This window comes from Panthera onca, chromosome D3, assembly GCF_046562875.1.
Source record: "Panthera onca isolate mPanOnc1 chromosome D3, mPanOnc1 haplotype 2, whole genome shotgun sequence".
Lineage (NCBI taxonomy): Eukaryota > Metazoa > Chordata > Mammalia > Carnivora > Felidae > Panthera > Panthera onca.
The window spans coordinates 2,184,695-2,209,513 of record NC_138350.1 but is presented as its reverse complement, the minus strand read 5'-3'; the positions used below and the strand labels follow the sequence as shown (position 1 = coordinate 2,209,513).

General features: G+C 48.6%; 1 protein-coding gene across 9 annotated transcripts in view; it reads left to right on the top strand.

Moving 5' to 3' along the window:
* Positions 1-24,819, top strand: part of GLT1D1 (glycosyltransferase 1 domain containing 1) — a 92,712-nt gene that overhangs the window by 17,860 nt on the left and 50,033 nt on the right. For all 9 annotated transcript variants that reach the window (XR_014135847.1, XR_014135846.1, XR_013551416.2 and 6 more), the window contains 3 exons: positions 4,716-4,864; positions 14,777-14,882; positions 19,132-19,183. Coding sequence is in view for 5 of the 9 variants with exons in the window: in XM_060612068.3 (XP_060468051.1) it covers positions 4,716-4,864; positions 14,777-14,882; positions 19,132-19,183 (307 nt within the window). In the remaining 4 variants the exon portion in view is untranslated. The remainder of the gene's footprint in view (positions 1-4,715; positions 4,865-14,776; positions 14,883-19,131; positions 19,184-24,819) is intronic.

Here is a 24,819-nt window from a genome sequence, read left to right as displayed (position 1 = left end):
AGACCCACAGATCACTGGAGGCCTGGCTGTTGTCAAGCTAAGGCTGTTTTCCCCCTAGCAAAGCATTAGCCTGAAGACAGTAGGGAGTTCCTAGACGTGAGGCTATTGATAAGATGGCCCTTTTCTTGTAATTTACTAAGATATTTGTAAACTGATGGAGACTCTGGTCCTGTGATCTCTGTCAGTTTAACCATTTGTTTTCTGTCCTTTCCTGTGTTCTTGGGCAGCCAGCAGTGCCTGAGGAATGTCACACACATCCCACTTGTGTGGGCGGGGAGGGGGGGTGTGGGGGAGGGGAAGGTGTTGTTAGCTCCTGCTTGGCCCTCAACTTGCCTTAGGCTCCCTCATCATCCTTATTCAGGCACTTAGTGCATCTGTTTGGGCACTTAACATATCTCTATTCAGGCACTTAGCACATCTCTATTCAGACACTTAGCATATCTCCATTCAGGCACTTAGCACATCTCTGTTCGGACACTTAGCACATCTCTATTCAGGCACTTAGCATATCTCCATTCAGGCACTTAGCACATCTCTATTCAGGCTAGCTCATCACATCTCGTGGTTTTCCACCCCATTTATTTATTTACTTACTTACTTACCTCACGAGTCCAATCTCAGCAGGCCCTTCCTGACCTGGTCATTTTGCCTGTTTTCTCATGGGACTTTGCACCCTTTTGAAAACGACTGGCTCCACAACAGTAACCTCTTGACTACCAGATTCCCATTAGAATCCCAGTCAAAAAGGAGATAAACTCTACAGTTTACAAAACACACTGACAGCATATTATTCCAAGTAATATCCTGTCCTGCAAATGTATTATCAGCTCACATAATCCCCCGAAGTTTCCCTGGGGCAATGTCTCCTCTGGTTTGCCATCCCAGACTAGGGCCTGAGCCCTTGTGCAAGGCCTTCGCACATCTCCACGAGCGCCCTCATCCCAAGACCAGCACGATTTCTTTGACACATCACAAATTCTTGAAATGCTGTGCAGAGAGCACCGTTCTGCCCCAAGCCAGCCAACTTTCCCCCGCAAGAAACAGCACATCCCCGTGTCTCCCCGAGCTGCCACTGAGGCGGCCGGCCGGCCAGGTGGTGCTGTGTCCTGTGAGAAGCACTGGGCCTGGCCAGGTGCCCCCACTCCTTATTTGCATAAGTTCAACACACAAATGATCAAGCTTCTCTACCCACTGAGTTAAAGAGGATGGCTTTCAGGCAGGTCGAAGCAGGTAGGATCCCATCGAATCTGGAGTCAGGTGTGTGCGCATAGTTCCGTCTCTTCCTGGAACTGCCGAGTAAATGCTTAAAAACTCTTAATTTGTTGGCGATGCTTTCTTTCTCCAAACAGCCTTCAGTCAAGTTCAGGTTCAAGTTTAGTTGAACCAAATGATCACTTACAGAAGGAATCGGGACAGAGCAATTTAAAGGCATCAAAAGCCAAGCAGAAACAAGGGCAAACTCTTAGTCATAGAGAATTAGGGAGATTATATATATATATGTAGGAATATTTATAAGATCATGAAGTTGGCGTTAAAATGCCATTTAAAAATATGTTTAATAGATCAAGAACAACCCATTATCTGTACCTCACCACCTCCATTCCATATGTCCTATCTTATCAATTCCACATAAGCCAGAAATGGCTCAGCAATGGGTCCTTCCAAGTGGAATTCAAACTGTTTCTTTTCCACTCATCAACACATTTGTTTTTGGTTTCTTCTTTCTTAGAGCTTTAAGGAAATGGAATGACAGTTATTCGCCCATGCTCAGAAGCACACCGAATTCTTATTTTTGTGTCATACCCATGTTTAGGCTGACGTGAGCTGATTCTGCTTGTAGGTCGCCCTCAGCCCTGCCAGAGGAGTCGAGGTGGGGTGAGGGGAGGAGGGGCGGTGCTACTGGCCGACGATGATTGATCAGCGTTAAGGGCGGAAACCATAAGATCAAGGTACTCATTGCACTTCAACAGCTTAAGCAGACTTACGTGTCAGGATCTCAGTTTGTCTTTATTTGCTCAGTGACAGCTGCAACATTGTGCATTTAATCACAGCACAAGAAGAGAACACAGAGAGAGCCATTATCATTCCCAGAGTAGTGCAGGTGGATGCTTCTCGCCCTACTCCCCGGAGTGGGCGGGAGCAACACGCGTGAACCCGCTGTTTGTGCAGAATTCCTTAGTTTGCATGTGGCTCCCACGTTGCAAACAGCTTGGCCATTTGATGACCACTTTGCTTAAAGATTCTACTTCCCTCGTTCTTTTATTCTTTTCCTTGTTCTTTTCCTTACACTATTGCTCCTAAACGCCAGCCAACTAATTCACCCGGTGTTTAGCTGAAGAAATAACAAGCCATTTTATTGTTGCAGTAAAAACAAGCAGAAAAAAGGCTTTGTTGGACTTGAACTTTGTACTACAGCGACTTCTGGGTGATCTAAGATGCTCGAGTGTAATTTTAAGTGTGTTTGGTCGTCACCTACGGGCTGGCTTTGTAATCAAAGCTGACGTGCAACGTGACTCCCTTATCTGCGGCTCAGAAGGATCATGAGAGAGAGAGAGAAAGAGAGAGAGAGGCTCAGCGTGATGGAGAGACAGATGTGTAATGCGATCAGGGGCTGTTGGATGTCACTGAGAAGAGCTGGCATCAGGAAATGGCCTGTCGTGGCCATGGGGACGCAGAATGCATGCCGCGTCGGGTGCCCTGCGGGTGGAAGGCAGGTCTGGAGCTCGGGTGGGGGATGGGGGGTGGGGGTGCGGCTGGCAGGCACTGGCAGGGCATACAGGCTGTTGACGGCGCTGTGTGCTAGGCCAAGGCATTTGGACTTCATCCCGGAGACCCATTCAGCCGTTGTTTCATTCAAGTATTCTTCCCCTGGCTCTTTTCATTAACCAGTATCCCATATCCCATGTATACGGCAGTTGATTCCCAAGTACAGCTGACTCTGGAACAACATGGGGTTTGCACTGCACGGGTCCACTTACATCCAGAGTTGTTTTTGTTTTTGTTTTTTTTTCCCAATACAGTACAGGACTGTAACTGTATTTCCTCTTCTTTATGATTTTCTGAATAACATCTTCTTTTCCCTAGTTTATTGTTAAGAATACGGTATATCCTACGCGTACCATACAAGTTCTGGGTTAATCGACGTGTGTGTGTGTTGTTAGTAAGACTTCCAGCCAGCAACAGGCTGTCAGGGAAGTTTTGGAGGAATCAACGTTATACGTGGATTTTCAACTGCGTGGAGCGGGAGTGACACCCCAAAGTCCCATGTTGCTCAAGGGTTCCACTGTGCTTTGCAGAGGTCTACTGCATGAGGGCAGCGGAGCTTTAATGGCCGGAGAGCTTGTCTTGTACGTGCCATCATGTAACCGGTCGCCTCTGCCGCACACTGAGGTCACTTCCAGGCTTTTCGGTAGGTGAAACACAGCCGAGGAGCCTCTTCATGGATGCACGTGTTTGCACTCACATCCAAGTGTGTTTTGGAATTAATTCCTGGAAGTGGAGGTGTTTGGTCACCGAGTTTGTGCATTTTAAGTGTGCTAGCTGTTGCTTCGTTGCCCACCAAAGAGGTTGTACCAGTTTACCTGCTCAGAAATGATGCAGAGGGGTGTTTATTTCACAAAGCCTTAGGCAGACTTTTGATCTTTACAGACATTCTTTGTTAAAAAGACGACTAAAGTTGGCCACCATTTCCTGTATCTAAGAACCCCAGTTGAATTTCTGTTTCTATGCACTGCGACTTAGGTCCATGCCTATTTTGGTATCGAGTTGTTACCTGTTTTTTTCTTCTTATTGATCTATGAGAGCTCTTTATTTATGAAGCAGATTCGCTTCTTTCCTTTTGTAAGTGTTATAAGTAGTTTTTTTTCCCAGTTTTCTGTTTGTCTTTTGATTTTGCTCATGCTGTTGTCATTCAGAAAGGTTTTTTTTAATCAGATTTATATTCTAGATTTATGTTACAAGGAACTGAACTAGGATGAGAAGAAAGACACGTGTGAAAGATATTTTTGAGGTAGAATGGAAAGGCCATGAAATGTCTTTTGAAGTCTCTATTAAGAACTGAATTTTAGGGACTCCTGGGTGGTTCAGTCAGTTGGGCATCTGACTCTTGGTTTGGCTCAGGTCATGATCTCACGGTTCATGAGTTTGAGCCTCACGTCAGACTCTGTGCTGACAGTGCAGAGCCCGCTTGGGATTGTCTCTCTCTCTCTGCCCACCTCCTGCTTGTGCTCTCTCTCTCTCTGTGTGTCTCAAAATAAATAAATAAATAAATAAACTTTAAAAAAATAGCTGAATTTTAGATGCCTAAAAGCAAACTTTGGGTATCATCCATAATTAAGGGACAGGAGAAAAAAGTGGAATCAAGGACATAAAACACGGAGCTTTCTGGCACAGCAAATGCCACTGAAAAATGCGTGTCCTTTGTCTCAGGGCTGCAGAGACTTCCTGAATTAGCCCTTCAACCCGCTGGCCTTGGTCCTGACCACAGTCCCAGGGACCGGACCCTGGGTGGGTGAATGGTTGTTGTCAGTGGCTATGAGCCTTGTCCTGTATTTTGGGAGGATTGCCCCTTACAGGACAATTCAGAAAATACGTTTTCTTAACTTTTTGACTTAAATAACCTTTGGATTCAAGATCTCAGTCGTAGCGGCCGCCTGTGGTATATTTACCTTTTACCTCCTTTTTTTTCCTCCCTCTGTTTGTATTTGTCGATAAAGGGACCACCTGGAGGCTGCAGGCCACATGTGTATTCTGAAAGATGCCTCCGACTTGGAAAGCTCGTCTGAAATCGCCAAGCTCATCGAGGCCGAGAGCCTGGAGGCAGCAGTGGCCCTTCATCTGTACAGAGGAGGCAGACTCCTGCAAGGTAACCGTCTTTCTCGTCAAAGTTGACACACCAAAAGTCATGAGAACCAGACGCACGCACAACCCCAGACAAAACAGCTGAAACGGTTTATCCTGTTTATCCGGTTCGAAACTGGGAGGGACACAATCTTCTTTCTGCTCTGGCCTTCTTTGTGAGTAACCTTCTAAAATGACATAACCGTGCCAGTTGGGGACCGATGGGTGTTGAAGGTCTTCTGCTGTACTGACAGCTACTATCCTCAACGCCTTCGATGTACATCTTGTAACTCAAAGTATAACTTTCAGGAGTTAAACATACGCGTCTTTTGCAAACACAGAACGGGCACGCATGAAAAACTGCACCCAACACTGAGATCCCAAAGCCCGCTTAAATACCATTCCATTCGAGGAACTGGGTGTTAAATAGGTGATGTAACGCAGAACATCAGAATTAGTTTGCTATTCATGTCCAGTGGGCAGCGAACAAAGCTTTGGGGCTATCTTTTCTACTGGTGTGTTAGGCAGGGCTCTCCAGAGAGACAAGACCCAGGGGACATGGAGAGACACATTTAAGACGAGATTTATGGCGAGTGGCTTGTGTGAGTGCAGAGGCCCAAGGTCTCATGGTCTGCCATCGGCAGGCTGGAAACACCAGAACAGCCCGTGCTGCATTTCAGTCTGAGTCTGGAGGTCTGAGAATCGGAGGGGTGGCTGGCGTGAGTGGCTGGTTGAGCCTGAAAGCCCGAGAACCAGGCACTGGGATGTCTGGGCACGGGGGAAGGAAGAGGGCCGTCTCAGCTCAACAGAGAGAGTGAATTTGCTCTTCCTCTGCCTTCTTGTTCTATCTGGGCTTCCGGCAGATTGGGTAGGACCCGCTTGCATCACACTGGAATGCTGATTCATCCTGCCCAGAAACTCCCTCACAGACACACCCAGAAATAAAGCTTACCAGCTGTCCGGGCACCGACAGGGCACAAACCTTCACCGCTGCACAGAAATGATGTACTTCTCTCTCCTTGGCCCAGAGCCGCGTAGTATTTAGTGTAGCTTCACAGAGTACGAGCTCTTGACAGGTAAATAGTGAAGGTGAACAACAGTACCCTCTCTGAGAAATTAACCGATCACTGCACGCGGGACCCTCCGACGCTGCTTCCCAGGGTCATTGAAAGCACGTGCACACAGTCCCTCTTTTGGGTGTAGCTACAGTTTGGGATATTTCTCTTTTTTTTTTTTTAAATTTGTTTTTCAACGTTTTTTATTTATTTTTGGGACAGAGAGAGACAGAGCATGAGCGGGGGAGGGGCAGAGAGAGAGGGAGACACAGAATCGGAAACAGGCTCCAGGCTCCGAGCCATCAGCCCAGAGCCTGACGCGGGGCTCGAACTCACGGACCGCGAGATCGGGACCTGGCTGAAGTCGGACGCTTAACCGACTGCACCACCCAGGCGCCCCAAGTTTGGGATATTTCTTGTTAACACTCACGAGGCCAGCTTGACGTCAGCGAGAGCACAGAGACCCCCAAGTGAAGGCAGAACAGATCATTTCGTCTTAGCTGCACAACGCGCGCGTTTTTCCACACGTGAATTAACTGACATGGCACCGGTGACACATTTCGGGAGCTTGTGTGTCACTTGAGGGCCCCAGTTATCCACGGGAGTGCAGCTCTAGTCGGAAAAACGCGCCAAGCTTCTGAAAGTTTCGGAAGTGTCATGGCCAACGGTGACGGCCTGCTTCTGAACACAGCGTCCAAGTCACTTCCTGTTCTCGGGCTCTCCCCGCTGCCTCCCGCGCCCACCGCAGGGAGCGGGGTCCCGTCTGGATGCTCGTGTCCTATCTGGGCGCATTCTGCCATGTACTCTTTGTAGGGGCTCCTGGCGGCTCAGTTAAGTGTCCAACTCGATTTCGGCTCAGGTCCTGATCTCACGGTTCGCGAGATCGGGCCCCACGTCGGGCTCTGCCCTGATGGTGCAGAGCCTGCTTGGGATTCTCTCCCTCTCTCTCCCTCTCTCTCCCTCTCAGAATAAATAAATAAACATTAAAAAAAAACCCAGTATACTCTATACAATTGAAGCTGCCACACGCACGTGTTAAAACCTCCCTTCAGTGTAGCGCGAACGTAACGGGATGATACAGCACAAAAAGCAAACCTTTCTCCCAATTCTTATTCCACCTGTCGAATTTCTTATCCCCCGAGGCAACTACTTATCATTTTCTGGTGTGCTTTCCGGGAACTGTGTTAGAAGTCCTGGACTAGTTCTCTGTCAGTACCTGGCAAATTACCCCCAACCAAAGGTGAGCAGCATGTAGCGATACACGTACCATCCGAATCGCTTCTGTGGGTCTGGAATCAGAATCAGCTTCGCCGGGGGATTCTGTCTCAGGGGTCTGGCAAGGCTGCAGTCGAGACTCCTTACCACATGCCAAGGCCGGGGCCGCGTCATCTGGAGGCCTGACCAGTCCCGCGTGAGCCGTTTCATTTGCAAGGTGGCGCCGTCGCACGGCTTTTGACAAAAGCCCTCAGTCCCTCGCCATGCGGGCCTCTGCCGAGGTTTCTGGGGTGTCCTCAAGACATGGCGGTCAGCTTCTCCAAGAGAGGGCACACGGGAAGCTGGTTTGTCTGTTATGAGCCAGTCTTCGAAGCCATACGGCGTGAGGTCTATAGCCTCTGCCGGTTACACGGGTACACGGGTCAGCCGTCTTCAAGGTGGGCAGGGGCCCCGCCGAGCGTGACCGCCAGGCGCTGGCCACCTTGGAGGCTGGCCGCCACGGGAGCCCGTGCGCGTATTTGTACGATCTCCTCCACAAAAGCATGAATGGGAGCTTCTTGCTGAAGCAAATTCTGAGCATCTACAAATTCTGAGCATCTTGCTTTTCACCATCTAACAGTGCCTCTGGGAGGCTTTCCCACAGCAGCACAGGTATAGACCACCTTGTGTCAGCACTTGCCTAGCATCCCGTGCACGGGACAGCCATCATCTAACCAGGCTTCAATCAGCGGGCGCGCAAGTTGTCGTCAGTTATTTTCTCCCACCGTCATTGCAGCAAATATCTCTACACGGACGTCTCAGCTTCTAACCCTATGAGAATACACCTGTGCTTCCGCATTTTTGCCACCCTGCCTGGAACCATCAGCATGAATTGTTTTCTGCCAGCAGGGAAGATGTTCCCGAGAGCGTTTCTCCCGGAGGGCTCTTTTCTGCTGAACAAGCTTGTGATGGCGTCTCCCGGAGGGCTCTTTTCTGCTGAACAAGCTTGTGATGGCAGATTCTGTCGCAAGTGTCCCGGGACACAGAGTCTGAGGTTGATCTCAAAATAGGAGAAGGAACAGTGTGACTTGCGTCGTGGAGGCCAAGATAAAGTTCACGGCTCTTCAAGCTCCTTGGGAACATTTACGAGGTTGTCACTGGCTGTTGTAGGTGCTGTGCACTCACAAGGCTTCAGGCCCTGAGGCTGGTGATTCTGTTGGCCTTCAGCTGTATTTTTGTCTATAAAATTATGTCTGTTTTTTAAATGTCTTGCACACGCACGCGTGGAGCGTGTTTTGTGCCCACAAGTGGGTGACTCAGCATCTGCACGACACATCTCAGAGACCTTTCCAGATCAGTAGGGCTACTTCTGCCTTGCTCTTTTTCCCGGCTGTGTGGTATACCTCCGGAAGGATGCGTCGTGTTTATTAAAAGTCTCTCCAGGTCTCGCTCTCACAAGTAACGCCACAGCAGCTCTGACCACATTTTTCACTTCACTCTGTGGGGACACTGGTGGAGTGAATTCTCTGAATAAACCAGCGGCCAGAGGACTGTGTATTCTTCGCTTGGATGGACACCAACAAGTCGCCCTCTAGAAAGGCTACTCCCGTCCGTGCTTAACCAGCAGATGGGAGGACCGATTCGCCCTCACTCTGGTCACGGCCCCGGGTTTTTCCCTGCAAACTTCAGTTTTTCTCAATTTTACCATGCTTGGCCTTTCTTTCAGATAAATGGAGGAAATGCACAATGTTGCCCAAGGCTGTGCTTTACTCTCACGATTGGTAGGAGGAAGGAAACCCTCCCGAAGCCTGTTGCACAAGGGAAAGGATCTTACTGCTGGCGGTCCCAAATGTGGAGAAGTGAAACAGCGCCCCCCTTGGTAGATTTAGTTAGACTTTCATGCGTTTATTCCCAGCTGCTGTCTTTATGGTAGCTACACGCCATTTATTCATTTATTCCCGAGGGTCATCTCTTTGAAAGTCAGCCCCTCCTCTGAGCAGCAAACCACAGAAAGCATTAGAACCGCAGTCGGCAAGTCGAGATGGCGCCACGCACCTGGTGACTTTCACTTACCGTGTCTGGGGGTTTCCATGCCCGGGACCGTGTGGCCACCCCGTGCCGTCTCTGTGCCCTGGACCACGGACGCCGCCCAGTGCTGGTAGCTGGCTGCGTAGGATTCCATTCTGTGCTATGTTTCTGAAGCGGTCTTCATTAGATTAAACTATCTTTTATTTTTTTTTTTTTTTAAATTTTTTCAACGTTTTTTATTTATTTTTGGGACAGAGAGAGACAGAGCATGAACGGGGGAGGGGCAGAGAGAGAGGGAGACACAGAATCGGAAACAGGCTCCAGGCTCCGAGCCATCAGCCCAGAGCCTGACGCGGGGCTCGAACTCCCGGACCGCGAGATTGTGACCTGGCCGAAGTCGGACGCTTAACCGACTGCGCCACCCAGGCGCCCCTAAACTATCTTTTAAAATATATAGCATTTAGGGGCCCCAGGGTGGCTCAGTCGGTTAAGTGTCCGACTTCACTCAGTCCGTGAGTTCGAGCCCCACGTCGGGCTCTGTGCTGACAGCTCAGAGCCTGGAGCCTGCTTCCCATTCTGTGTCTCCCTCTCTCTCTGTCCCTCCCCTGCTCACGATGTCTTTCTCTCTCTCTCTCTCTCTCTCCCAAAAATAAATAAAACATAAAAATTTTTTGAATAAAAAAATATATGGCAATTATTGGTTTTTAAAATTACAGATAAGCAGGATTTGGAAACTTCATAAAAACACAAAGAAGGAAATACAGCACTCCAAGTTTCACTACCCAGACATAACCACTGTTCTATGTGTTTGTTTTTATTTATTTTGTTTTTTTTTCAAAATTAAGTTTATAAAACAAGATACACTCTTCAATATAAACTTGCAACTTCTTAAAAAAAAAAACATGAATTGTTGCCTGTGCCAAGCACTGTGGTAGTTGCTATAAATGTCTGGTAATGTCCAGTCTCCCTCTCTCTGCAATTTGTGTGTGTATTTTAAAAACCGCGATCAATGTTTATAGCAGCGCTTTCGACAATAGCCAAATCATGGAAAGAGCTGAAATGTCCATTGACTGATAAATGGATAAAGAAGATGTGGTTTATACACAATGGAATACTACTCGGCAATGAAAAAGAATGCAATCTTGCCATTTGCAACAACGTGGATGGAACTAGAGGGTATTATGTGAAGCGAAATTAGTCAGAGAAAGATATCATATGACTTCACTCATCCGTGGAATTTGAGAAACTCAACAGATGAACATATGGGAAGGGAAGGAAAAATAAGATGAAAACAGAGAGGGAGACAAACCCTAAGAGACAAATACAGAGAAGAAACTGAGGGTTTATGGAGGGGAGGTGGGGGGGATGGGCTAGATGGGGGATGGGCATTAGGAGGGCACTTTCGGGATGGGCACTGGGTGTTGTAGGTAAGAGATGAATCAGTGGTTTCTGCTCCTGAAGCCAAGACTAAATCGTATGTTAACGAACTTGAATTTAAATAAAATAAACAAATAAATAATAAAAGCTGATCCTATGACAGTTCCACAGTCTGGTTTACCTACCAACACATCAGGGACATTTCCCCGTCACTGAATGGTCTTCGATGGCGTGATTATGAACGGCCACGTCTTACTTCCGTTTTGCCCCTCAACTGTGAATGATGTTGTGATGAGCCGGTTTCTGCAGGAACCTTGGGAACCCGTCTCTAGGATTTTCTCAGAGTGGCACAGCAGCCTCCCAGGCGTGTGCATTTTTACAGCTGCCGCCGATGCATACTGCCCAACAGTCGCTCGTCACTCGTCACTTGTGTATGTCTGGGTGCAGTAAATATATCTAAATAAAACCTTCACGGCATGGACAAATGGAAGTTCACTTTTCGCTTTAAAACCAGTATTTGCTGAGCGGATAATTAGGTAATCGCAGTTGCTAAGACCAATAGTCAAGGGATGAGAAAAAGCACATTAACAGTATGAATATTTACTGCAGCTATATTCCAGGTGCAATGCAGTTATTAAAAAAAAAAAAACATATGAATTTCAATGCTTTATTTAAGCGACGGACCAATGACCAGATTAGCTTTCAAAGTAACACATTGTATTTGTTCTTCCCTCCTGGACACGTCTGTGAAAGACTTTTGACGTGTATACCCACCAGTCGTTCAAGTATATGGGAACAGAACTTCACAGCTACCCTTGTCTAAAATATAATAGAAGCCTGCTCTTGTGCAGGACGCCCCCTGGGGTCTCCTTCGTATGCCCTAAATGGCGCACCAAGCAAGTTTCCCAGGTGACCTGATGTTGGCAGGAAGCTGCATGAGAAGCGTTTTGATGACGCCCTTTCTCCGTTTCTCGTTGAGAATCTGCTCGGGCTTGAACCTGGTGAGGAAGCAGGTGGTGCTGTGTGGCTGATAAAGGAGCCGGGTTCAGGAACCTGTGGTGTTTCTTCCCAGCAGACTATTGGGAATGAGACATTTCTAGCAGAGCCACTGATCTGTGAATATGACCAGCCACTTGGGTGGCTCTGAGTAAATGCACTTGGAAATAGTTTGTATCCCAGTTGTCAGGCTCAGCTCATTTCCACAAGTGCTGTTGGAAGATTGAACTTTTAGCAGGTATCGTATTAGGAGCAAGGGGTACAAAACTAATAAGCCACAATTCCTGTTCTCCAGGATTTTCCAACCTACAGATCAATCCCAAAGCCTTACGATACATGGCCTGGCATCCAAGTGGGGTGGGTGACTTCTGAGGAACTTGGAGAAGACTTTAGCGAGAAGGGCATGGCTGAGGGAGGTTTTGAAGGGTCAGTAGGAGTTTGCAGACATTTATACACATCATGCCATAGCAGAGGACTTCTAGAATGTTGGGAGCGTTGCTTTGTTTTCTTAACCATAGAACAAGTGTTGAGAAAAAGATAGAGAAGTAAATGAAATATCCCACATTCCATTCTCCCAGGTGCTGACTTAATGCAGACGGCTCCCGGATTTATGTATTTCGAAACTTGTTCGGCGTGAAGCACGCTGATACTGTATCACATGGAGTCCATGCTGTACCCGTATGGCTTATGCAGGGAGCCATTTAATCTCCCGAGTACGTCAGCCAGTTGTGGCCTCCATTTCACAGACGAGATGGCTGAGGTTCAGAAAAACTCAGCGACTCACTCAGTTACGCGTTTTCCAAGCAAAGAACCTGGATTCTGAGCCAGGGTGGTCTGGTGTTAAAGTCTGATGTTTTTCCTACTAAATTAGGTTTGATATATGGGAGCGCTTGCCAGTTGGCTTAATTAACTAGCGGGGCTGATCATTTTCATTCCGGAACGTTCTCACAACTTTCGAGCAGCTTCTGTGATTACTCGGTGTAGTATCTTTCAGGTGTCCACTGTTCGGTCTTTGGAGATTTCAAGGAACGAGACTTCCTCTGCGATTTTCTTTCCCCTCCTAAAGTGGCAGTTTTTGTCAGGGGGATGCCATCCATATTCGCCCCCTGTCGGCACTGTCACAATTCGCCACAAGCCCAGGGGCACAATACAACGCACATGTATGGTTCTCCAGCTCGCCAGGTCACAGAGCTGAAAGGGATCTCATGGGGCTAAAACCAAGATGTTGGTGGGGGCTGTGTTTCTCTCCGGAGGCTTTGGTGGCAAGTCTGTTTCCTTATTGTCCACCTTCTGGAGGGACACGCACTCCCATCCCGAGAGCCGGTGAGGGCCAGTCTGGTCCTCCTCACATGGCGGCCCTGGGAGCTCATTGGCCCGCCTCTTCCACCTGTAAGGCCCCCGTGATTACACTGGCCTGCCTCGGTAATCCAGGATGATCTCTCGCATTTTAGGGTTAGCTGACTGGCCCCCTCGATTCTAAATAGCTTAGCCTGCCTCTCCCCTGAAACATTCTTAGGATCCAGGAATTAGGAATGGACATCTTTGGGGCCCATTATTCTTCCCACCTCATACCTCCCTCCCGTCCCCAAAGATCGGTGTCCGTCCCACGTGCTAAACCCATTCCCCCTGTCTCAGCATCCCCAGAAGTCCACACCCATGACATGCCGTGACTTATCTCTACCGGGAGTGGTTTCCTACAACCATCTGTAGTTTTGGAAAAGGGCGCACCTGTCCATGGTAAACAGCACCGACCACATAAAATGTTAGAGTGAAAAGTAAGTTTCCCTCCCATCCCAGATCTGTGGCCTTGTGGGTCCCTTGTCCAGAGGCAATGACAACCAGTATTTTGTGTATTCTTTCACAGAACTTACACATATATACAAATGTGTATTTATATATGTATATGTATATATGTATATACATACACATATATATATATACGCCAGTCTGCACTTGATTTTTCTCATGTGACAGTAGATTGTTTTGAGTCTTTTTGTGTCAGTGTAAACACACACACACAAAACATATGCACCTCTTGTTTCTTTTTCTTTTTAATTTTTTTAATGTTTATGTACTTTTGAGAGAGAAACAGAGTGGGGGAGGGGCAGAGAGAGAGGGAGACACAGAATCTGAGGCAGGCTCCAGGCTCTGAGCTGTCAGCACAGAGCCCGACGTGGGGCTCGAACTCACGGACCATGAGATCATGGCCTGAGCCGAAGTCGGACACTTACCTGACTGAGCCACCCAGGTGCCCCTCTTTTTCTCTTCTTCTTCTTTTTCTTTTTTGCTAAAGGCTGGTCTTCACTGATGTATCTGAGTTGCTTCCCATCTTTGCTTTCCCCAGCCACCTCCTGGTGCCCGTGGGCGCGATTCTTGGGCTGAGTATCTAGAGGCTGAATCCTTAGCCGTCAGATTGCAGGGAAAGGGCCACCTTGCCAGAGAGGAAAAAAGACGGAATGTGCTAATTTGCACTGACAGAAAGAATTCTCGGGCGAATAAGAGGGAAGGCGAGTCCCCTGTGACCGACACACTGAATCTCGGGCGGGATGGCTGGTTTGAGAAATCCCAGTAGGAACACTCCAGTTAGAGCTGGTCTGTTTGGTGGTTTGCCGGCCAGTGTCTCCTGCAATTTTTGGCTGACTCTGCAAGTCCCTCTGGGGAGTCGCTTCTGCTAAGCACGTCATGTGGCTTGATCTGCGCACACCCGATGCCTCACACGTCTGAGCTCATCCAATGTCCCCTGACTCAGCCTGTCACCAGCCCAGAGTGCTTCACTCAGAACAGACTCGCTCCCTGGCAGATCCCCTCTTCCTTTACATGTGCAGGGTCTCGGATGGCTCGGGTTCCTACAACAGCCCTGCATCATGCTCCCTGAAGCCATGGTGGCCCCGGGGGCGCCCTACGTCTCCCCTGGGCCCTCGCTAGCACGGCACCTGCTACTCTGATCCCCAGCCTGGCTGCACGTGGACTGCTCCTTCTCCGTCACAGATGCCGGATGAGCCCGTCTCCAATGAGCTTGGCTCTGATGGATGGTGGCCACGGCACTGGCTTTCACCTGTTAAAATTTAACGCTAATTGATTTAAAATAGTCCTGGCACCCGTGGTCTGACATGACCAATCCCCGTGTCATGTTTATAACAGGGATACCTATTCTGTTCCTCAGGCGAGCTGGATAAAATGAAACAAACAACAAAACATGGTCCCCGGGTTTCCATTGCTTGGGGGTGGGCTGGCGAGGGCTGTTGGCAAAGCCATGCTCTGCCTCACTAACCGTCATAATTTTGCAGGTCACGGGATTCCCTTTGGAATCATCTTCGGTGGAACCGATTTAAATGAAGATGTTAACCATGGAGAGAAGAAGAAAGTGATGGGGAAAGTCCTGGAAGAAGCCAGGTAATGCCTATGAGAACTTCACGGCCGGGGAGGGGGTGGGGGGGAGAGGGAGTTAACCCTTTGGGGCCTGGTGCATCGAAACCCAAAGACTCAGGAGGCAGTAGTTTGAGAAGTTTCCATCTTCACATAATAAAGCCAGTGTCTGCGTTTCATTTCTTTTCTTTCTTTTTCACTCGGCACGTTTGAATTCTGCCAGGAAGAGTCACTGTAAACAAGTCATGGCATGAGGATAAACTACGGTTAGTATTGGGCCAAGCTTCGTAGAACAGGCTGGAAGGCGGGGCCCTGCTGTCCTGTAGCACAACACAGGCAGGTCCCAGATCTTGGGCACACGAAGCGGGTGTCTGGAGTGTTCTGAGCAGGGCTCTGAGCCGCGTGGGTTTCTGAGCTATGTGAAGCCGTCAGGGACAGGGGTCACCGGCGGGATTGTCAGCGAGGTGTCCTTTGACGAACACCTTCCTGTGTCCCCCTCCCCCGGCCCCTGGCATCCACTGTCCTGCTCTCTGCTTGTCTGCATTTGACTCCTTTAGACTCTCATGTCAGTGGGACCATACAGTGTGTGTCCTTCGTGCCTGGCTTGCTTCGCAGAGCACAATGTCCTTCATCCATGTTGTTACAAGATGGCAGGATTTCCTCTTTTTTCAAGGCTGAATATTAGGTCACTGTATGTGCTCTCTACATTTTTTTTTTTTTTTGGTGAAACATATACTACTTAAAATTTTTCAGTTTATTTGTTTATTTTGAGAGAGAGAGAGGCAGGGAGGGCAGACAGAGAGGAGAGAGAGAGGATCCCAAGCGGGCTCTGCACTGTCAGCACAGAGTCCGACGTGAGGCTCAAACTCATGAACCGTGAGATCATGACCTGAGCCAAACCAAGAGTCAGATGCCCAACCGACTGAGTCACCCAGGCGCCCCTACAGTTTCTTTACCCACTTGTCTGTCGACGGACATTTAGTTTGCTCCCATGCCCCCAGTAAATGGCCAACCACAAAATGTCTGGTCCGTCTCTACCCCTCTCCCAGCTGGGAAGTCGCGGTCAGGGAATCCAGAACTCTCTGAAGCTTTATGTCACCGGAGCATTCCCAATCCCTTTAAAGACAGCGCTCCAGGGTCCACGGTGCAGCCTAAGGCAGCCCCCTCCCCTCTTTATAAGGTGGGAGTCAGTCTTGCCCCTGAAAGCTGGGGTTACAGCGGTGTATTCGTCCATTTCAGACCCAGTTCCTCCTGACAACGTCCTGAACGTGAATGTGGGGACACAACCAAGTCCAAAGAGACAGTTTACTGTGTGCATGTGTGTGTGTGTGTGTGTGTGTGTGTGTGTGCACCTGTGTGTGTGAGGGAAAGGGAGAGAGGGGGAGAGAAAGAAGGAGGGAAACAGGGGGAGAGAGAGGGAGGGAAAGAGAGAGGGAGAGAAAGGGAGAGAGAGTGAGACAGAGAGGAAGAGGGAAAGAGAGAGGGAGAGAAAGGGAGAGAGGGAGAGTGAGAGAGAGAGGAAGAGGGAAAGAGAGGGAAAGAGAGGGAGAGAGAGGGAGGGAAAGAGAGAGGGAGAGAGAGAGGGAGAGTGAGAGAGAGGAAGAGGGAAAGAGAGGGAGAGAAAGGAGGGAAAGAGAGGGAGAGAGAGGGAGGGAAAGAGAGAGGGAGAGAGAGAGGGAGAGTGAGAGAGAGAGGAAGAGGGAAAGAGAGGGAGAGAAAGGAGGGAAAGAGAGGGAGAGAAAGGGAGGGAGAGAGAGAGGAGGGTTACGGTAAACAAAGGTATACAGAGTTTGGGTTTATCTTGAAAGGTGATCTATCATTATAGGTTTTCTTGATGTTGTTCTTACGCCCTAAAAATCTATTACCCTTTGATTCATGCAGTTTGCTATGCACGGTCTTACAGAAGGAAAATAATTCTGCTTGGTAGAAACATTATTGAATGAATTCATCTCGTGGTATTATCATTAGCATTATTCATTGTGTTGTTATTAAAACACATTGATTTTCATCTGGGGGGGTATTGATTGAAGCCTGTGCGTGGGAAGTCGGATGAATCATAGATTCCCCGTCGGACAGCACACGGCGTACTTCTCTGTAAAATATTGAACTTGTGTAGCTTTATAATGAGTTTTGTTTTTAATCAAATACTTTTAAAGTAGTTATATTTTTCTTATAAAGTCTATTTTTGAACTTTTCCAATGTTTGGAACCTTTTTCCTCTCTGGTATAATATTGAAATTACTTCAGCATCGGCTATTTGGGTCGTATTATAATGTGGTAAGTATCTGGGACTTGTAAATACTAAATTAAGTAAGGGGTTTGAGGCCTGTGGAAATTGTTTTGTGAAGGATTGTGCAGGCTCACCTTAGAGAAACCTAATGTTGCCAAGCAAATGAGCAAAAGAGCTTATGTGAGATACACTGCCTCAGAGATAGTTTCGCCACTAGGAAATACGTAGCACGTGATGGGTAAAGCCCATGGGATGGTGGGTCAGAGGGTTCAGCATCAATAATTTCAGAGGGTCTTTGAGCTACAGTGTTACTAAAGATGTTTTCCACGAGCAAAATCACGAGTCAACGTATGTTTTGAAATGGCGATATTCGTCCGAAAATGGGAAAGCGGTAGTTTTCTCGTTTTCGTAAGAAATGCATTATTTTAGGGTCACCTGGTGGCTCAGTCGGTTGAGCGTCCGACTCTTGATTTTGGCTCAGGTCATGATCCCAGGGTCACGGGATCAAGCCCCACGCCAGGCTGCAATGCTGAGCATAGAGCCTGTTTGGGACTCTCTCTCTCTCTCTCTCGGATTCTCTCCCTCTCTCTCTCCCTCTCTCTCCTCTCTCTCTGCCCCCTCTGTCTGCCCCCCTCAAAATAAATAAATGAATAAAATAAATAAATATGTATTTATTAATGTTATTTTAAATTTATTTTCTTAGGATCGTGGGGTCAGAAGCTCTCTTAGTGGTTATCTGCTGGGTGGGTGGGTGTGAACCCAGGGCAGGGGTCTGTGTGGTGAGTGAGGGGCCCCGAGAAGGAAAGGGTCACCTGCCGCTCCAGAAGAAGCAGAAACGATGGAGCTCAGTCGGTGGTCCTGCTGGCTCCGGAGATGTTTACACGTGCCCTCTTTCTTTCTTTCTGTTTTCATGTTTGTTTATTTTAGACAGAGAGAGAGACAGAGCATGAGCAGGGGAGGGGCAGAGAGAGAAGGAGACACAGAATCCGCAGCAGGCTCCAGGCTCCCACCTGTCAGCACAGAGCCCGACGCGGGGCTCAAACCCATGAGCTGTGAGACCATGACCTGAGCCAAAGTCGGATGTTTAACTGGTTGAGCCACCCGGGCGCCCCAGCACGTGTCCTCTGTCTGATGCAAACCTTCCCAAGGCTGTCGTTGCCCCCTTGACGCCTTGACCCCCTTGACGCCTAGGTCCAGAGCGAATGGGGCGCCCCGGCAGAAGGGGTAACGGGGCGGGGTGGGGGGGGGACAGCCCCTGGGCGAGGGTGCCCGACCCCCCTCTTCTGCGCTCGGCCCCACGCACCTGCTCTTCCTGTTGGGATGGACGGCAGGACTCACCTCCGTTGGCTGGTTGGTTGGTTCAGTCCGCGGGTGTTTTTGCCTGCCTGAGGGTGCCGGGCACGAGTGCGGGGCTGGGGGCATCCAGCGCAGAGCGATACTCTCATGGGGGGGTTGGGGGGGCGGTCCTGCTTGCCAAATGAGGGGATTCACTTTGTGCAAAGCAGCCAGAGGATGCTTTCAACACGCCCCACCAGTCCTGAGCCATTTCTCCAGGCAGGGGGCCCCCCTGAGATGCCCCTGGCTCATCCCGTGTGTACCCAGCCCTAGTTCTGGAAACACCATTGCTCAGCGAATGTGGACATGAACATTCCGTGACCACGTGCCTTCAGTAAACTTTGAAGACGTTAGCACCGTCCTCCTGTGCTGCAGTCAGGGCTAGATGGCCTGTCCTTGGATCTTTTGCTTGTCTCCCGCTTCTGGCTTTCTGGCTTTTTCCCGGCTTCCCTGACCTTGCGTGGCAGGAACAACAACAACAACAACAAATTGAAATTCTGAGCTTCATTTGTTTATTCCTTGCACACCCAACTTGTTTCGATGTGCGTGGAGATTAAACCTGATGGCCTCTGACCACACGTGATAGAGATTGATAGCACCTGAAACTCAGCGCCTTGCTGTCTCTGACAAGTGGTCCCAAAGAGCTGTTCCATGGTCATGCTAATTGAATTCTGCCCTAATTGTTTTCCTCATTTTTGTTCCCTTTTACTAGATTTGCCGTCGCCTTCACAGAGTCAATGAAGGAAATGGCACAAGCACAGTGGGTATGTGTTTATTTTGTGATGTTATTTGGGCCGTGCTGGTGAGGTTGGGGGAGGGGGGGCGCTGAAGGCACTTTGCTTCGAACTGACGATGTTCCCATGGACGATGCTTACTGTGGCCACAATAGTGTATTATGTTTCCCGTATATCGATGTTTTTTATTTGTGTAGATGCTCTTTTTTTTGTTTGTTTATTTATTTTTGAGAGAGACAGAGATAGAACGTGAGTGGGTTAGGGGCAGAGAGAGAGGGAGACACAGAATCCGAAGCGGGCTCCAGGCTCCAAGCTGTCAGCACAGAGCCCGACGCGGGCTCAAACTCACAAACTACGAGATCGTGACCTGGGCCGAAGTCGGACACTCAACCCACTGAGCCACCCAGACGCCCCTGTGTAGATACCCTTAAGACGTCACTGATTTTTTTTTTTTTTTTTTTTTTTTTACATTTCTGTTTTCCTTTTGTGTGCTCAGATTGGGTGATTTACAGGCTGTGCTGCAAATGTTGCAGCCAACTCAGGTGCACGCAGAGCAACAGTCTTTTAGGCGGTGGATGTAATTTCCAAGGTTGGACCATTTATCCAAAGAGCTTTAAAGCGTAGAGGACTTTTCGTAGCTCTGCAAGTTAATTCCCTTATTGACTTCTTTATTCACGATGGCTGGGGGGAGGGGGGGCAGGGGAATGAGCTGGTGGCAGTCTGAGCTCTCAGCGGGGAGTCACAGAAAGGCCTGGCAGAGCAGGCTGGAAATGGAAGCAGCCAACCCAGAGGCCACTTTGCCTCCCCAGCCACAAGCACAAGGCTCTGCTCTCGGGGCGGGGGGGGGGGGGGGGGGGGGGGGGGGGGGGGGGGACCTGCAGGGAGCCTCGGTCACCAGCTCACCCGCTGTGCCCAGTACTTAAGCCCTTAGCATTTGTCCGCATTATTCCTGTTGGGAGTATTTTACAGGCTAGGCACTTTCTTTATGGGATTTCTGCAAGATTTGGTGCTCGTATGCTGCCGCGTTGGGACAAGGGCAGATGCAGGTCCCTCACCGAAAGCTCTGGATATTCTGTGGGCACGTGGGTGCGCTCACCCCCACGGCCGGGGCGCGACACCTCCTTTCTTCACGTCAAACGCTTCCCGGGCAGGAACTGGAGGTGGCCTTTTTCAGCGCAATTTAATACATTGAACATCTCAGAAGGAAGATCGACGAGCTTCCTGGCTCTGAGTTCCATGTTGTACCAGTTTGGCCACCTGCGTCCTCATGGCATGCTGGTCCTCTGAAGTGATGCTTGTCCCCCTGGGGGATCCCGGGACTCTTTCAGGGTCTCCACAAAGCGGAGCCTATTTGCGTAAGAACAGGAAGCCGCTGTGTACCCTTCTCACCATTGCGAAGTCAGTGTTGAGAAAACCCGCGGATCGCTTTAGTCCTGATGAAGGCCACCAGTGGGAGCCAGTAATAGCTGATTATTCACACCACCCACTTGTAGTTTAAAAAAGAAATCCCTTTAAGATTTCCTTGCTGAGCCAATAATATTGTTTAATTTCATCAACTCTCAACCTTTGAATGTAAGTTTTTTTCATGTCCTGTGTAATGACACAGGGAGTATACCTAAGGCTGTCTGCTGCCTTCTGAGTGACGCATGGTGTTTATCTGGAGATAAAGGCGCTTGTGTGGTTGAGTCGCAAATGGAACCAGATACTTGAATGATTGGCAGACAGGCTTGGGCATTTGTCAGACATTTTTCTTCCAAACGAGTGGCTCGAGCCAGTCACGGTAAGCAAGACGGCTGGCATTATCTGTTGCCCACAATAACATTTGCCCTGTCGAGCAAAAAAAAAAAAATCAAAATTTCGGAAAGCCACCACGCGGTCCACAGCTTCCCTGGTCATGTTAACACATGAGATTTTTGTTTCGATGTTGTGTCACGAAATGCCTCAACATTCAGAAGATCTGCACCGCTCAGGGAATCCGGTCTTTTTCAGATGACGGAGGTGTGGCATGTGACATAGTCGTGCACAGGTGAAGTAGCCATCCAGAGTGCAAGATGGACCCACGGACTTTACTGGAACAGAGCATGATACGATTTCAGGTTCCTTTAGGACATTCCCATTGGTTGAGTTTTGGTGCAAGCATCTGAGAATAATGCTTGCAGTGATCTGAAAGCCCCCCCCCCCCCCTTTCCAGCAACCTCTCAGGGAGATGCTGAATTTCTTCACATTTCTTCACATACCTGAGTCCAAACAGCATCCTCAAACAGGTCCAACGGAGCAGCAGATCTGGGACCCCGCCTGTCTTCTGTTAAGCCAGACAGGAAAGGAAGCTTCTACCTGTTGAAGCGTATGTTCCGGGTCTGTGAATCTGTATGTAGCCCTCCCCCCCCCACCCCCCGAGCTTCTCCATCTCCAATGTCACCTCTGTCCGTTGACCCTAAGTAGAGATGTGTTCACTTTACGGTACGTGTTAATTTTTGTTACGTAACAAGCCACACCAAACATAGCGCCTTAGATCAAACACTCGTTATTTATTCTTTGCGTCGCCTGGGTCAGCTCAGCCAGGCTGGGTAGTCTGGGGTGGCCACCTTGCTAACACGGCTGGGGCCTTCGCTAGGATGGTGAGGACAACTGAGGCCTCTCACCCCCCCCCCCCCGGTCTGCTGTCCCCCATGAGGCTCCGCAGCAGGAGAGAGCAGGCACCGGTGTGAAAGCTTTCAACCTGATGCTTGCCTAATGTTTGGCCAAAGCAAGTCAAGGAGTGGAGATAGAGTCTGCCTCATAATGGGAGGGGCTTCAAGGGCATGGACACAAGGAAGGATGCACTTAGCGCCGGTCCGCTCCTTTGCCCTGTGTGGTTGTGAGCTCCCTGAGGACGGGGACAAAGTATGGATCGCTAGTGCGTCCCCAGAGGGGTCACACCTCCTCGTGTTCAGTACACGCTTGTTGAATTGGATTTACCAAGGAAGGACCCTTCTTAAGAACTTCTTAATGTAGAAATTTCTACACAAGCAAAAGCAGCAGGAATAGAAGAGTGAACTCCCATTACCTGCCACCTGCTTACACCCTTCAGTGCTTACTTAATGCACCGTCATTCTTCCCGCTCGCACACACACTCACACACACATGCATGCTCCTGCACACATACATACACACACGCACACATGCACAGTCACACACACACTCACACACGCACACGCTCTCACACACGTGCATGCACACACACGCACACACTTACTTTCTGGAATATTAAAAAAAATCACGCCATTTCACCTGCAAATGTATGCCATTTTACCTACAAATGCACTTTGATAATGATTTTTTTTAAACCTACGTACCACGTTCTGGACAAATTTTTGTGTGGGAAGACCGTGGGAAGCATGAAAGGAAGGAGTAAAGCGGGACTCAAGAATATTAACGTGATTTAAGATTTTTATCAACAAATTCTGGACGAGCTCGACTGAAGGAGTTTGGATGGGGAAAGGAAGGAGAATGAAATGGGAGCCCCAGGCACGCTGAATCTGAGACAGATATGGGACTCAGTCGTAAATATCCGGCTGTCCCGGGGAAGAGGGCGCAGCTGGAGATACAGAGCCGGGAGTCACTGGTGTCACACTGATAACTGACAAGTGGGACAGTTATTCTTACGTGAGTCCAATTTCCTACGTGGTGAGGACCGCACCGAATGCACAGAGCCGCCACGGTCTGGGTGGGTGTGGCAGTAGGGGTGATGATGCCCCAGACGTGCCCGTAGAAGGGACAGCTTATGTCTGGGAGCTGACCTGAGACCACTCACGTTCTCAAACGGAGATGGCCACACCAGAGGGACTGTAATCCCAGGTCAGTGGTCTTTGTTTTCAGAAGAGTCTCTTGCAAGTAGCATAACCAAAAAGCTTGTTTTGTTTTTTGTTTTGTTTTGTTTTGTTTTTAAACCAAACAGGAAGCAAATGTTCAGTCTGGGGTGATGATATAAGAGACCGTATAATAAAAGCTGATACTAAAGAAAGGAGGCATCTCGTTTTAGAGTTTAAAGTGGTGGGGGTTAGTTATTAAATTCGAACATGAACCTGTGTTTTTAATAGTGTTTTGTGCTATTTTTGGTGGATGATTTTTCAGTAAAGTTCTGCTCAATACTTCATCTGATCAGTTTCTACAGATAAAAAAAAACGACCTATAAATAATGTAAAGCTTCATTATTCAGCTGCGTTTGTATAATTATTTTAGATGGATTTTTGTACAGATGATTTTTTACTTAGGTCTTCTGGACAGAGATATGGTTTTTGAGTAATTATGTTTGACTCTTCATTATTGAATTGACAGCTTTTGTTTTTAATTTTGTGTCCCTTCGTTTCAGGAGCAGGCTTGACTCGGGTTGTTGTTTACTGCATCCTACCTAATTATTATCAAACCGGAATCAAATTCCGATAATCTCAGATTAGAAAGATGTGTGGCATTTGCGTCTGATTGCACAGAACTCACTGACCGTTATTCTACTCGTGGTTGTAGTTTATTCTTGTGGTTGGTCTTTATCAGGCTCAAATCAGCCCAAACAAAGAGCCGTGTAGGGCCAAGGTGCCATTGCCTTCTTCCCCGTGGAGTCAAATCATTCCACCCCCTGGTCATTGACCTAAGACAATGTGCATGGAGCATTAGCCACCCAGGGAGCTACCCAAGTTGAGGGTCCAACATTTTTATTGGAGCTTCATTCTGTAGGTTTGGGTGGTTGACAGCTCATGTGCAGGAATCCAGTGTTCAAAGTGGACAGATGCCACTTGACTCCAAGTTCCCACCCTAAATGACCCGGTTGGTCTTTGTGGCATGGCCGGCCCCCACCCTAAGCCCATTGGTTGTGACTGGCCCTGCCCTAAACAAAGACACTCCTATCATGTATCATGTAGATTATCTCCCAGAGGTCACGTGCAAAGGCCAAGTTCTTTATTGTACATCATCTAGCTCCAAAATCTTATTATTTCAAACATGTCATCAATATAAAAATGACAAATGAGATAGTTCACTTTTTTCCTGGTTTGTTTTTGTACTGTCTTCAAACCTCATTGCGCCTTATGCACTTAGGGCACATCTCCGTTCAGAGCAGCCCTTGTTCAAGGGTGCCCTGGTCTCCTGTGTCTGGTGGCTGGTTGGTCAGCCCAGCCCTGTACATACAAGTGGGGGATGAGCTTTTTCAAGATTGCGAAGACACTCTCGCACAGCCTTGGGGAGTGGGAGATATCTTAACGGAGATGTATCCAGAACGGTGTATTTTGCCAGCCCCGGGTCCCTTCCTGCCCTCTGGGAAAGCCAGGGTACTACTTTGGAGGCTGTTTATGGTCCCCTATCTATCTCTGGCTGACTACACAGATTAGTTGGATTGGATTTCAATAAAGATGGTTTTATTTTATCTCTTTTAATTGGAAATGCCTTTGTTTGGGCTCATCGTTATTATTTTTTAGTGTTGTTTAAATCACCCTTAACGTGACAACGTGCCTACTTTGTGAAGGGCACACTCCCAGCGGGCTCTTTACCGGGTCTGCACGCTGTGTCGTTAATATTTATCACACGAGTTCAACGCCAGTTGTGTTTTGGGAAAATGCTGCTCTGTTGGTTTGTGAAATTATAACCTTGATGTGGCGTTTTTAGGAATTTGGTTCACTACCCATCTCTAACTTTGA